The sequence below is a fragment of the Octopus bimaculoides genome, chromosome 2 (assembly GCF_046866305.1).
Source record: "Octopus bimaculoides isolate indiv1 chromosome 2, ASM4686630v1, whole genome shotgun sequence".
Classification (NCBI taxonomy): domain Eukaryota; kingdom Metazoa; phylum Mollusca; class Cephalopoda; order Octopoda; family Octopodidae; genus Octopus; species Octopus bimaculoides.
This window is the reverse complement of record NC_142929.1, coordinates 93869155-93884651: the sequence shown is the minus strand read 5'-3', so window position 1 is coordinate 93884651 and position 15497 is coordinate 93869155. Positions and strand designations below refer to the sequence as shown.

Sequence of the window (15497 nt, the reverse complement as noted above, 5' to 3'; positions counted from 1 at the left end):
CAAATCCTATCTTGTCTTCATTCAAAATATCCAATATTTTCCCATTTCATTTAAAATACATTAATTTATTGATGAACAATTTTCATAATATATAAATGACAAACACTGTTAAGCAAAAAGTAAGCTCCCAGCCAACCAAAACTACAAAAGAGGTTTCAAATGCCAGTCAAAACCATTTTATTCTTAGAAAAAGCACAAACATTAGATGCCCTATAATCTAACATTTCACGATTCTAAGCCATCATAGTTGAACTGCTTTTGCCTTTAATCCTTCTGATATTGTTAATATAAGCTGCATAATATAGAGCTGTTCTTGCCAAATCTTCTTTTCTCTCTGATATTTTAGGTGTAAATTATTACATTTGTCTTCTCTAGGTGCAGCATTTCCCCCCATTTCTGCAGTAAATTATAATGAAGAAAATACTGTAAGTAATAATAATGTTTCAAGATTTCTTCTTTTTAACTATAAAAGTATCAATTTTCCTTCCATGCATCAAAGCATTTGTATTCACATGTATGTGCATGTGTGTTTACATGCGTATGCATATATGGATATATGCTTTGCTTTGGAATTTATTAAAGTTTTTTTTTTTTCCCTTTGCACAATTCAAGTTGGTCACTAACAAAGTGACAAGTCACTTTTGCTTAAGTCAAGAGACTTAAAAAAGGGTTTGTGAATATGTGAATTAGTTAGTATGTGCATATATGTAAGTGTATACAGTGGATAAACTTATTTTGGCATAGTGGGTATGCATGTTACTTTAGTACTCAAGTGTGTTTTTACTATTATTGTTTATGTATGTATGTTTGTGCCTTCCATTTGTGGTAGGGAAGCAGTTGGTAAGTAGGCAGAACTCCTCACAGACAAGCATTAACCAAAGTGGTTTAGGATATCAATTTTATTGTAGTGGACAGGTTTTCTTGAGTACAACAAGGTGCCAGATATCTTGGTCCTATGCCCTCTCCTTCATAATGCTCACTGTCTTGAGATCAGCCTTCAGTACTTCATTGCACATCTTCCTGGGTTTTCCCCTTCCATACAAGTTCAATCCACTTTAAGTGATCAGTACTTCTTTATGCAACTGTCCACATCCATCCACATCACATGACCAAACTGGTGCAGTCTTCTCTCGTGCACACTGCATCTAATTTTTTTTGTGCCTAACTTTTCTCTCAACACACTAGTACTCTGTTGAATATGTACATTGACAAGGCACATCTATCAGAGTATTTTGGCTTCATTCTTCTCTAGTCTTTGCATGTCCTCTGCATTTAGGGCCCATGTCTTGCTACCATGTGGCAGTGCTGTTCATGCACATGCATCTTCCTTTCAGTTGGAAAGAGAGACCTTTGGTTGCCAACAGAGGTAAAAGGTCCCTAAATATGAAACTTTGATCTTAGATGTAAGATCTTTATAATATCAACTATATAAAGAGTAGGTCATTTGTAGAAACCAACTCTGAAAAATCATGCAATACAATGTTTTCTTAAAATATATCTATTATAATTATGTAATATGTTGTTGAGCTTCCTTTGATTATAATAAAATATTTTAAATATATTTCAGCTAATAAAACAATTTCCCTTAAACATTGACAGTACTGCAAATGATATGAGTGATTCCTCTTTATGTGACAACTCCATTTCGGCTTCATCTTCATCTCTGTCATATGAAGAAAGTCAGGTTGTTTTAGCAGCAAGTCACCAACATAGTAAATCCAAAAGTTGCACAGAATGTGAGAAGATGTTTTGGTCATATGCAGACAACCAATCAGAATCTCAGCCTGTGGTTCATGATAAACTCTTGACAAGTTTCTTAAAGAAATCTTCTAATTCTAATAGAAAGCTCCCACCTGTAACACAAAATGGTGTTGCTCACAACAGTAAATCTATATCTGAACCCCCAAGTTTTCCAAAACACAAACCCAAAGCAAACTACAAATTGCCATCTTCTGTAAAAGGTAATCAGACAAGAACTTTGCCAGACATTTACAATACCGACTCAACAAATAAAGTTCCACTCAAAACCACAGATTTGACTCAAAGTGAAAGAGAACCTAAGCAACAGCACCAAAGGAAGAAGCCAGAAAATAACAGCAATCCTATTCGATCAACAAGCAAGGATGTGAGGAATAAACAGAAGAACCTTGTACCAAAGGGAAAAAGTCAAAGTACCAGTTCTTTAGTTACATCTGGAACACAAGGTTAGTTTCTTTGGTAAGTTTATTTTATAAATGATTTTAAATAGAAAAGGAAAAGCAATTTAAGTTTCAATTTATGCCATAAAGCTTCTATGGAAACCACTTAAAATTTTCCAGATCTGACTTCCAAACACATACTTTTTGAAAACATGAAAATACCATCCATGATGATGATGATGATGATGATGATGATGATGATTATCATTATTATTATTATTATTATTATTACTATTACTATTACTATTTTATTATTATTATTATTATTATTATTATTATTATTATTATTATTATTATTATTATCCTCCTCCTCTTCTTCTTCCTCTTCTTCTTCTCTTCTTCTTCTCTTCTTCTTCTCCTCTTCCTCTCCTTCTTCTTCTTCTCCTCCTCCCCTTTTCTTCTTCTCTTTCTCCTCTTCCTCTCCTTCTTCTTCTTCTCCTCCTCCCCTTTTCTTCTTCTTCTCTTTCTCTTCTCCCTCTTCTTCTTCTTCTCCTCCTTCTCCTCCTCTTCCTCTTCTTCTTCTCCTTCACCTCCTCCTCCTCCTCCTCCTCTTCTTCTTCTCCTCCCCCTCCCCCTCATCATCATCATCATCATCATCATCATCATCATTTAGTGTCTATGTTCTATACAGGCATGGGTTGGGTGGTTTGACAGGATCCAGTGAGTCCAAGGACCATATGCTCCAGTGTCTGCTCTAGCATATTTTCGATACTAACCATTTTTCAGCATGTACTGTGTACTTTTTGTGGTAGTAAGGTTGCCATGCAGCTTGCAAGACTGCAAAACCTGGGGGAGTTTTTCATGGTAGGGAAATATCAATGATATAGTAATATGATAGAGTCTACAAGTTGGCATTGAAGTAAAAGTAATAGATATACTTGCTTATAAAAGTCTCAAGTTTAGTAGTTTGAAATCTTCCAAGATTAACAAAGCTTTTCCCCATCGCATTTAGTTGATCACAATGTGTAATACCTTTAATAAGTAATAGGTGATCTTGCTTTCAGCTTTAGTTCATAAAAGAAAATGAGCTTTTGGATTCACTGCCAAGAACATGTTGATCAAAAGGGAAGTATGGTAACTCTAGATGTGAGAAGAAATTATGACATGCTTTAAAATGGTACTCTTTTAAATGAAGAATATATCTCTCATAAAAGGAATGTGGTCTTTAGTTAATTGTGGTGGAGAACATAATTTTACAACCTCTGGACCCTATACATTCTCCACTCAGTTTGCCAACAATTACAGGAGATACTGGGTGCATTTTGTGGTACCAGCACTAGAAAGATTATCTCATTCGTCCATCACTTTTAAGGAACACAAGCAATCAGTTTGCATCAGTATAGGAAGAGTAATGGGATGTAGAGAGTATTTGAACTCGAACATGAAACCAGAAAGGGCAGTGACACCAGCATCAAGGTTGAAAATGGATGAGAGTTGCAAGTGCTGAGAGTACACAGTAGCCTAGAGCATGTACATTTGCTCAGGTGACCAAAGAGGGGGATTAGAAAAGAGATCAAGGACATCAGAAGGGCCTTGATGACTAGGTGGAAGAAAGAAAGTAGTAGTATGATGTAAGGGACAGGATTATTTAGTACAGCAAAAGTGGACAAAATTATGGGAAGGTGACAGAGTAAGATAAAGACTAGAGACTGACTGGCAACAGCAGAGGTGGACAAAAGTAAGGGTTGGTGATGAGATAAGATAAATGTTAGGTGATAGCTGGTAATAGAAGTGACCTTAGGAGAGGGTGGAGAGGATGAGGAGAGTGTGAGTAAGGATGATAAGGTAGATGCACTAGAGAGAAGGAATTGTAGAGGATAGCCCAGTATAGTCTCTTATACATTGGTTTGGTAAGGGCTGACCAAAGCAGTCTCTGATACATAGGCTTAGTAAAGAGTGGGATAGTCACAAGAACGAAATAGAGCAATGAGTAGAGAGTGAGCAACAGGAACAGAGGGGAATCAATGGATTCAAAGGGTTTAAGCAGCAAAATGAATGTTGTGTGCTTAGCAGTGTGCAAAATATTTCAGCCTCCAAACACTACTCTAGCGTCATGGTACATTTCACCAAAGGTGGTCGAGTCTTCTACAGTACTGCATATTACCAATCAGTACATATAAAGAGAGAGATGCTTCAATGCTTACTTTTTCACACAAGAGATTTTAGTGATAAATATAGAGGAATCTGAGTAGCTCTTTTTCTTATTGTTATATCGCATGTGCAGATGACCTCTACTCAACTCTCACTTCTGACGACTTGACTCTACAGAACTCGATATCAAGTCTACCGATGGCTCCGGCTCGCTCTATGCGACACTTTTCGTCTAGCTGTTTATACATATTGGACTAGCCTACTTATCGCCTGGGGGCGTCCACACAACACCTCCCCCTTTTGAAAGTCTTTAAACCCGAATTTATCGATTTTATTTCCTTGGTGAGAAACTGGCACATCTTTTCCTCTTAGCGTTAATTTCCATCATTTTTGTAGGTTTTCTCTTCCTGTTTGACCTACGTGTCAATTCTGCTTCTGCTTGTGGTTCTGGGACCTCGAACAAATCATACCATAAATCTATTGGTTCTTCTTGCCTCTCTTGGTTTTTGGTATATCTTTTTTTTAATTGGTTTAAATGCCTTCTGTGTTCATATTTTGGTCTTTTTACCATGTACCCAGACGTCCAGTTATACTTCCTTGTTCCCAGTCCTATTTTCCGTTACTATATATTTTAAAATACACTTTGTCACCTGTGTTAAAAAATTTCGTTTTTCTTTCCGAATTTTCTATTTTCTGTTTCCTGCTCAGCAACTATTTGTCAAAAATAGAACGAATTTTTCTGGAAAACATCAAATCTGCGGGTGACCTACCCGACTCTGCATTTGGATTCAGTGTTATTCTATACACCTGCAAAAACTTTGTCATATTTGTATCTTCAAGGATTTCCCGTCTGGTCTTCCTTAAGGCTCTCTTGAATGTGTCAACGAATCTTTCCGCTAACCCATTTGACCTTGGATGGTATAGCAGAGTTAACACATGCTTCATCTGAACCGACTTACAGAATCTTTCAAACTCCTTCGCCACGAATTGTGTACCATTATCTGACACAATCGTATCTGGCACTCCATAATGAGCGAACAGTTCTTCCAAGAAGTCAATAGTCACACTTGTGGTTGGCCTTGAACATTTACACACTTCAGGCCATTTGGAATAGCTATCCACCACAATGATATAATGAGAGTCATTTATTGGTCCTGCAAAATCCACATGTAGTCTAGACCATGCCAAATCCATTTTTGGCCACAGCTGTATCTGCACTGAGGGAGCCTTTGCTGCCATAGCACATCCCCTACACTGCTTTACCAGTCTCTCGATTTGCTTGTCCATATTCAGCCAATAAACGTAACTTCTCATAAGGTTCTTCATCCAGACAATCCCTGGATGTCCTACATGAAAGTCTTTTAATACTCTGTTTTGCAGTGCTTCAGGTATTACCACTCTTTGTGTATATAATAATACCTCATCACATACTGAATAGTGCTTTGAACCTGCATCTTGCTCATTTATATTTTTCGTGTTACTCAACATTTTAAAAATCTTATTTATGAACCTATCATTTCCCGATTTCAATTTAATTTCTTCCAGCATTACCGGCAAATCACATACTACATTGCACAAAATGTTCTTCAGTTCCATTTCTAGTTTTAATGATGCAATCACCGTGTCTTCAAAAGGTTCCTCATATTTTGGAATTAGCCTAGACAACCCGTCTGCATGTCCCATTTTCATTGATGGCAAAAACTCCATCTGGAAATTGTAGTTCAACAGAGTAGTCTCCCAGTGCTGTAAGCAGTTTGCTGAGTGCATGGGGATACCCTTTTTCGAACCAAAAATAGACAATAACAGTTGGTGATCTGTTTGCAGTGTAAACTTCTTCACATGTAAGAATTTGTAGAATTTTTTTACTGCGAAGATTAATGATAACGCCTCTTTTTCAATCTGGCAGTAGTTTCTTTCTGCTGGTAACAGAATTCTCGATGCATGTGCAATAGCTTTGATTTTACCATCATTAAATTTATGCAATATCACAGCTCCTATACCATATTCACTGGCATCCGATGCCACAATTATTTTCCGATTTGGGTCGAAATGAGTTAATGATAACTCTGATGTTAACCGCTTTTTAATTCCTCGAATGATTTCTGACATTCGTTTGTCCAGCTCCATTTCAAGTCCTCCTTTAGCAACTTATTCAACGGAGCTCTTAGCTCATACATTTTAGGTATGTACAACTGGTAATAACTTACCAAACCTAAAAATGCTTATAGTGTTGTTTTGTTAGTGGGAGCAGGCATTTTTTTTTTATCACATTGATCCTAGAAGGGTCCGGTTTTCGTCCGTTTTCATCGATTACTTGTCCTAAGCACTTTATTTTTGTCAAGAAAAATTCACATTTATCCTCCCTTACTTTAAACCCGTAATCACATATTCGTTTGAAAACCTCTTCTATATGTTCAATATGTTGGTCCCTTGATTCACTTTTGATCAATATTTCATCCAAGTATGGGACTGCAAACTCACAATCTGCTGAAATATTGCTGAAATATTGCTGGTGCGACCTTTACCCCAAATGGCAGTCTTTTGAAATGATAGAGACCTTTATGAGCATTGATTGTTAATACTTTAGCACATTCTTCATCTACCAGTAATTGGAGGTAGGCCTCTGACAAATCCAGCTTGGAAAAAATTTTCCCACCATTGCACTTGGCAAATATTTCTTTTGGGTTTGGAAGCAGATAATTGTAATTTTTTAAACAATCATTAAGACCAGTTGAGAAGTCCGACATACTCTTACCTCATTGTTCTTCATTTTTATATATATACCGTAGGAGCCGCCCACTCAGAGTAGTCTACTTTTTCAATTACTTCCATGTTTTCCAATTTTTTTAATTCCTTCTCAACTTGATTTAAAGCTGTAAAAGGTACATTCCTTTTCGGTTTGAACACTGGCACCACATTTTCTTTCAACTCAAACTTTACTTTAATATTTTTACACATACCAAGCTCTTTCAAAAAAATATCAGGGTACATCTTTTTCAATTTTAATTTCAGTTTTTCCAATGCTTTCTCTGACACGGACTGTGATGCATTCACCTTGTTACATAATGTATTCAGTGATAGATCCCACAGGTCGAATCCTTCCATTAAATCTGCCCTGAACATATTCATTGTATTCTTAGATACCATTAGTTTACATTTCCTCGTCCTGTTTTTAGTTTTTATTTCTGGTGAAATTTCGCCCAAGAATTGAACTTGTTTCCCTGACACACCATGAGCTATCCTAGTAGTTTTTTTATACAACGGCCTGCCTGTCTTACTCCATGTTGCTGTATTTATTATCGATATGTCTGAACCAGTATCTAATTGCATTTTGGTCTGAAACCCATTTATTTCTACCAACACAAATTTTTGGTTTTGTCTGGTATAATTTACTTTTGTTGAGTAGACATTCTTCTGTTTTACTATTTTCTTTGACTAGCATTTCGTTTGTATATGTCCAATTTTACCACACTTAAAACAGGTTTTATCTTTAAAGGGGCAATCTTTCCTCAAATGTCGATCTCCGCAACCATAGCACCATTTTGAATTAAAATTTTTCCTTCTTTCTGTACTTTTTTTACACATTTATACATTATTATTCTTGTCTTCTATCTTCCTTGTATCGTCTCGAAGGTTTATTATTTGTTGGCATTCCTCAGCCACTTTCTGCAAAGTGAGTTTCACATCTTGATTTAACTTTGATAATATTCTTTTTATAATTTCCATGTCTTCCGTTGCCACTAACCCTTTAACGAATATTAGGCACTTGAACATATCTGGTGTTAATTCTTCCAGCTTAAACCTTTCGCAAGCCTTATTAACCATACCAGCCTATGTTACAAAATCATCAGACTCATTTTTCTTTAAATTTAAACATTCCCATCGAATGTTAAACTGCGAACTTTTCTCGCAAAAAATATTAGTCAAAATATTTATCATTTCATCAAAACACAATTCCATGGGCTTTCTCAACAAAATAAAGTTACAAAAACTTACGTGTTCCGGAGTAGCAAGCTTTCGCAAAAGGAGCCTTACCTTCCTTTCACTAGACCATCCCTTGCATTCCTCTCGGAATATGTCTTCGTATCGTCTGTAATATTCAGCAAAAGTAGTTCCTTCATCCAGATTGTAGTGAAATTCTTCGATGGAATTTGCAACACCATCTGCTGAAAATGATTGTCGTATTTCACACCTGCAGTAACAATTCTGTTAACTTCTGTAGTTGCTGCTGCTGCTGCTCTTGTTGTTTTGCAACTGCTTTCAGTAACTCTTCCATTTCGGTACTATCCGAAACCTCGTCGCCACTGTTATATCGCAATACTACACAGTGGCTGTGTGAGCTACGAAATCCTCATCTCCACTGTTATATTGCACATGCGGATAACCTCTACTCAACTCTCACTTCCAGCGACTCGACTCTACAGAACTTGACGTCTAGTCTACCGATGGCTCTGGCTCACTCTACGCGATGCTTTTCGTCTAGCTATTTATACGTATTAGATTAGCCTACTTATCGCCTGGGGGCGTCCACACAACACTTATGTAGTGAGTTGAGTGTGGTTTTGAAGTTCACACTTCATTAGGCTTTAAAATCTTGAGTGTAGCCAGAGACAGGATAAATATCTAAGGAGACAGAGAGGCTGAAAGGTCCCAGAAGAAAAGTTTGAAGGAACTTTTTTTTATTAAAAGAAGAGTACAAGACAAACGTTTCAGATACTGAGAGGAGTGAGGAGATTGGCAGGTATCAGTTGTAAGGGTTGAGAGGTGAATTTGAAATAAAATTGTCAACATTTGTCAGTATTATTTGAAGCAAACTACAAAAAACTGGGAGAAAGTAAGTTTATCATAAAGCAAGGTAAATGCATTGACTTAGATACCAATATGTACAGTCTTCCATTATTTTATATAATGCTTTTTTTTAGGTTCTGACAAAGGTCAGAAAGTTGTCATCTGAAATTTTCCAAGTATTGAAGACATTGGTCTATGTCAGTGCCACTCAAAGTGGTGGTCTGCAGACTGGTGCCAGCAATCAGCTACCAGTATGAAGCAAGTTTCCAGAAAAGAAAGACTCATTATAAAATGCTTATAAAATATTTATGTAATATTGTATTATTTATTTAAAAAATAAATATAAGATTAAAAAACTTATCAACTTTTATTATATTCATTATATATACTGTTTCCAGTATATTACTAAGGAATATTACTGGTCTCTGGCACACTGGAAAAAAAAAACTGCCGGTATGCCACATCAAATAGTTTGAGAAGCATTGGTCTGTATAACAACTATCTTAGTATATTATTTCAAGCTATGTTCCTCAATCTTTTTACTTTCACAGAACCCTTGAAATACATTCCATGTCTTGGAGAAACTTCTACATAAAACTCTTGATATATCTTTATTAATCTTCCTCTTTTGTGAAATTAAATTCCATAAGAGATTAAGCAAATCATAAAACTGTCTTTGAAAGGTTTGAAAATACCAAATCCTTCAAATGCCACAAAAAGGGTTAAAGAAATTTCAACTTAACCAGGGCCGTGTTTATATCAAATTTTTCTTCAATTCTTTATGAAGGAGTCATTTTTCTTTTGTAAAGTTGTCCTACAGCCTGTAATTGCCAGGATTCTCCCAACATGTATAAGAAAATTATGAATATAGAATATAGAATTAAACACAAAATTATTCAAAATGCTTTTGTATGTAATTAGCTGATTTATCACTACTTCTTGTAAAACACTGAGCAACATCTCATAGAATCCTAGGGCTGGGAAACATTGATCTATAAAGTAAATATTCACTCAGTGAATATTTATCACATCACTTACTTGAATTTTTCCAAACAAAATAGTTTTCTTCCCTCATTGGCTGTAATACCTTTTCTGTAAATAGCTGTTCAATTAATTGGGGAGCTTCGGTGTGGTCATTTAACATGTTAGAAATAGCAGCCAAATCTTCTCCAACTTAAAACCTACCACCTCAAATAAGGGAAGTATATATTAGTTATTGTAGTCAAATACTCTTTAAAAAGACAGGATGCTTAAAGGTCTACAACAACATAGTTCATAAGATGTCACTAACATCCTTCACTCACTTCTCTATTAATCTGACCCTGGTGGAAAGCAAATATAATCTATTCATACAGTCTCAAATCTAAAAGTTCAAATAAATAAAAAGCAACTGACGAAATAGAAGATTAAGCTCAATACATTTAATTAATATAATTCTCTGGTAACACCAAGAAAGTTAGATATTTTAAGTCTGCCTATATCGTAATTTTATAAAAGAAGTAACAGAGTTTTAATTAAGACTAAATTGTGTTTCATAGTTTAATTCTGAGAAATATTTTTTTCCATCTTTAGGTTCTTTAAAAGCTGATCTGACAGATTTAGCAGCTGAAGAAGATGGTCATGCTGTTATAATACCTACTCATGAATCTCTAAAGGTGAAAACATTGGAAGAACATGATACACCAAGCTGTGAAGAACCAATAGTATCAAAGAAACAAAATTCTACCATAAATACTGGCAGGTATTCTAAAAATGAAGATGGTCGTGCTGCTATAATACCTACTCATGAATCTCTAAAGGTGAAAACATTGCAAGAACATGATACACCAAGCTGTGAAGAACCAATATTGTCAAAGAAACAAAATTCTACCATAAATACTGGAAGGTATTCTAAAAATGAGAAAATGAACTCTAAGAGCCATGAATCAAACAAATTTCTACTTCAGCATGTTAAACAGGAACATTTCAGTAAATCCCAGGAGCTGATCCCAGATAAAATTAGGAATTCTAAAAAAAGCAATATTGAAAACAAATTGAGATCAAAATCTTATGATGTGATTCCATCAAAGGATTCTTCTAACAAGTTTTCTAACCAAGTCAAAGCATCAAATAATTCTAATACTGGGGAAAATGAAGAACACAAGAGAGCCGATAAACTAACCGCAACTGAAGTTCTTCATCAAATGGCAGAACTTTCTAATTCACAATCTGATTTGCCAGTGCATTCTTGGAGAGAAGATGAAAAATACCATTCACAGAAATGGCTTAAAAGCCATATATCTGTCAGTGATAAGATAAAACAACTTGAATCAAACACTCAAATGGACAAGAAAGGTATGTTTACACATTCAATCCAAAGTGTTTTTAGTGAACTAATTCTTACAAAAAGAATATTTGTATGACCATATGTTCTAGATATTGCATTGAAAAGGAAATACAAATTCAAAAACATGAAGAAAGGGTAAAATAAAAACTTAGTAGAATCCTGTTGACATAGTTCAAGAGATACATTCCAGCTAATTCAAGTAACATCTAATTGAATTCAATATCATCATCACCATCATTGACACCACCACCACCACCTCTACCACCATCATCACTACCTCTATCACCACCACATTTGGAATAATGTTCTATAGCCTAAACACACACCAAGTTAAACGGTACTGCAAGGTCTGGAGACACCTTCAACTTCTTTGAAAATTTCCACCATTCTGATACAAGCTCAATTGTTATGACTTTATCTTGCTGTGGAACACATTGTATAAGAAGGACAGAATGAGTCTAATATGTGTACAGTTCTTTCGCACTTTAAAGAAATATGCACTAGTGTAGCATTTGGGTCTACTAAGACAGGATGACACATAACTGACAGAACCCCACCCCAACTAAGAGTTAAATTATCAAGTTAAGTTAGCTTGGATGTTCCACACGTTTGCAATAATAAAATACTTCCACTTCCTAAGTTTCAAATGTACAGAACATGTTGTAAATGAAGGAGCAGTTATGGTTTTCTGCCCACCACCACCATCACATCCACATTGCATCTTTTGTCAAGTTGTTGCATAGTCAGTCTTCAATGGTTGCTGATGGATGAAACTTCTTGAGTCACAGGCAGAGTGGACCTTTCATTACAGCAGTGGAGAAATCACACATTAGTGACAATGAAATTCTACCACTTCTGTAGTTTCAGAAACACAGAAAGTGTTGGTTTGGACAAGAGTAGTTGTGATTTTCTATTTCTGTGAATAGATGCATCCCTTGTTTGAGGTGCTGTTGCATGGTTGAAATCATTGTCTTGTGATCACCAAATAGACAAACATGTTAACTTTAGGCAACTTCTTTTTTTCTTTCTCTTTCTTCTTTTATTAATTTTCTACTTTTTTAGCAGTTGTTAGGTCATTGTTAAATTGATGGATAAATTATTTTATAAATATATATGTATATATATATGTGTGTGTGTGTGTGTGTGTGTTGAGAAGAGAGAGAACCATTACATAAATTGTTACATAATATTACATGATGTAATTAAATCTTTACAGCTGTTTCAATGTTTGCATGTATGTATGTATGTGCATAAAGCTCATGCTAACATAAGAAAAAAATGGTTAACAAATTACTTGGTTGTATTTATATATTTCAGAAACAGTTCCACCAGTGCCACCACCTCTTCCTAATTTTGTAATGAGTACATCTCAAAGCAAACTGAAGAATAAACGGCTACACTGGCAGAAAATTGAAGGAGAACCAAATGAAAATACTATTTGGTATAAGGTTAGCAAATTTGCAGCAAACTATTTTTGAATGAATGATTTACACAGTAATTACAGTTCCCTACTTGGATACTGGGAGATGAAGTGAGAGTAGATGTTTTGTTTTTTCTGTAAGTTAGTGCAGGAAAAGAAGGTTCATGGCCTTTGTTGATCCTCACACATTTTTCTATTAACTGCATCAACCTCACAGATCACTGCAGTTAATGGTAAATCACGAATGGAGAGGAAATTCCAGTGCATTATGTATGAAAACAAATGAAGTTAACATTGAGACACGGTTTCATACATGCAGAAGACACTAAAATTTGAAGTAGTATTATTATTATGCATGTACTTTAGTGCAGCATAAACAGTGAATGCATTACATCAAAGGTGAGGGAAATGCACTAAAAGACCCATTCCAACTTGCAGGCTCTTTCCTACCAATGACAATCTTTATCCTTATAAAAATGTTTAAGGTGATGCAGGGGCCCTGGGCATGAAACTTTTCCACTTGTTGTTCACATAAATCTTCTTTCCTTTTTTAGGTTAATAAAAGTGATTCAGATGATATTATCCCTCTTCTGAATCTAGAAAAGAGGTTTGCACTTAAAACCAGTGAGCCAGGTAATAAGAACAATTTATCAATAAATGAAAATTTTTATTTGTTTATATATTTCATTGGTTTTTCTCTTGTTTCCTTTGTTTTATTATGTTTTTGGTTTGTTGTGCTAAATGTCAATGATGGGATACAAACAGTCAACATTTCTTCTGGTAATCTAACACTCTATCAAAGCAACCAGTCATGATTCTATGCTGACAGAGTAAGAAGACACTTTTTTTAAACAATGCCATTTAAATTAAATGTTTCTTTTTTTAGAGAAAAGTAAAGTTGTAAAGAAGAAAATCGTATCCATCTTGGATTCAAGAAAATCATACAACATTTGTAAGTAAAACATATCTATATTAATTCAATTTACTAATAATCTGAATATAATTAATTTTAAGTTATAAATAAATAGATAAAGAGAAATATAAAATCATTAAAAATAAGACTGCTCAAGTACAGGGGAAAAATATTTTATCTTTTACCTTTAATTCATTTCATTCATTGGACTGTGGCCATGCTGGGGCACCACCTTGAAGGTTTTAGTTGAACAGATTGACACCCCACCCACCAGCGTTTATTTAAAAATTTAGTGCTTATTCTATCAGCTCCTGACAGCAATTACCATTAATTTTAATGCTAAATAATAGCTTTATGTATGTGAGAAGAGTAAAATATAATCCAAATAATAAGACAAAGAAATACTTTAACACATCCTTAATGATCAGTTACAATTGTTTCTGTACCAATTCTCCTTGCAATGCTAGTTTATCCAAGTGAAAATTTATGTAATATTTGCAGTTTTAGACAGTAGAGTGGCACTTCATCAAACTTGCATCAAAGGTTCACTCTTACATATATATATATATATATATATATATATATATATATATTTGATATATTTCTTTCAGCCATTCTACTTGGACATTTGAAATTACCAAGTTCCAGCATAAAAGCAGCAATATTATCCGTTGATGATAAGCTCCTAACATATGAATTCTTGCGTCAACTGTTAGTCTACTGTCCAAGCAAATCAGAGGTAACAAAAACAGACAAACCTAGAATATTTTTTCAGATTCTCTCTCTTATATTCCAAAAATAAATACTGAATTTATTGAAGAATTATTATGAACATGTTTTTTAATTTTTCTAAATTCCATGTAGCAAGAAGAATTTAAAAACTATAATGGAAAAACTGGAGACTTAAACCAAGCTGACCAAGTAACTTGTGAAGTAAGGATTCTTCTCTTTGATTTCTGTTTTGTTTTGCTTTGGTAGCAGCATAGCAAAGGGGTAGAGTCTTGTTACATGTTACTCTTTTATCTTTTCATGACAGAGAGTAAGAGAGAGAGAATAAGAGAAAGAAAGAGTGTGACTCATGGAAAGTGAATGAGCGTTTTTGTGAGAGAAAGAAAGAGAAAAAGAGAGACAGAGAGTAAGTGAGTTGGTGAGTGTGTGTGTGTGTGTGTGTGTGTGTGTGTGTGTGTGTGTGTGTGTGTGTGTGTGTGTGTGTGTGTGTGCACCTATGTAAGAGCATGTAAACACACATACATACAATTATTGTAATAAATAATGGTTTTTCCCACTGATCCCACTGAGAAGTGGATGAGCTAAGTACATAACAAATACTTATTGATTCTGGGAGAAAAGAAAATCAAAGTTGGCTCCAGCTGGATTTGATTTCAGAATGTAGGGGTATGTAACTAAATACTACAATGCTTTTAATTCATCATATGTAGCAACTGTATCACTCCTCTACCTTATAATGATTGATATTTCAGCAAGAAATAGTTATACATAAAACCTGTACTTCTATCTTGATTATCCAACATTTCTTCTAGCTCTAGTTCAAATCCTGCTGGGGTCAAATTTGCCTTTCGTCTTTTCAGTGTCAATAAAATAAAGTATCATTTAAGTACTGGGGTCAATAATACTGACTAACCCACTTCTGCTAAAGTTGCTGCCCTTGTGCCAAAATTTGAAACAATTATAATAATGAGCCTATTGTATACAGCCCTCAGGTGCACTACAACTCATCAGCAAAGTGTAAAAAAGAGGCGA

The 15497-nt window shown here is 34.9% G+C and overlaps 1 protein-coding gene across 2 annotated transcripts in view; it reads left to right on the top strand.

Moving 5' to 3' along the window:
* The window catches only part of LOC106883994 (uncharacterized), an 83210-nt gene that overhangs the window by 49848 nt on the left and 17865 nt on the right, over positions 1 to 15497 (top strand). For both annotated transcript variants that reach the window (XM_089347187.1, XM_089347188.1), the window contains exons 13-20: positions 376 to 425; positions 1568 to 2204; positions 10650 to 11411; positions 12721 to 12851; positions 13378 to 13456; positions 13710 to 13775; positions 14348 to 14475; positions 14601 to 14669. In XM_089347187.1, coding sequence (XP_089203313.1) covers positions 376 to 425; positions 1568 to 2204; positions 10650 to 11411; positions 12721 to 12851; positions 13378 to 13456; positions 13710 to 13775; positions 14348 to 14475; positions 14601 to 14669 — 1922 coding nt within the window. The remainder of the gene's footprint in view (positions 1 to 375; positions 426 to 1567; positions 2205 to 10649; positions 11412 to 12720; positions 12852 to 13377; positions 13457 to 13709; positions 13776 to 14347; positions 14476 to 14600; positions 14670 to 15497) is intronic.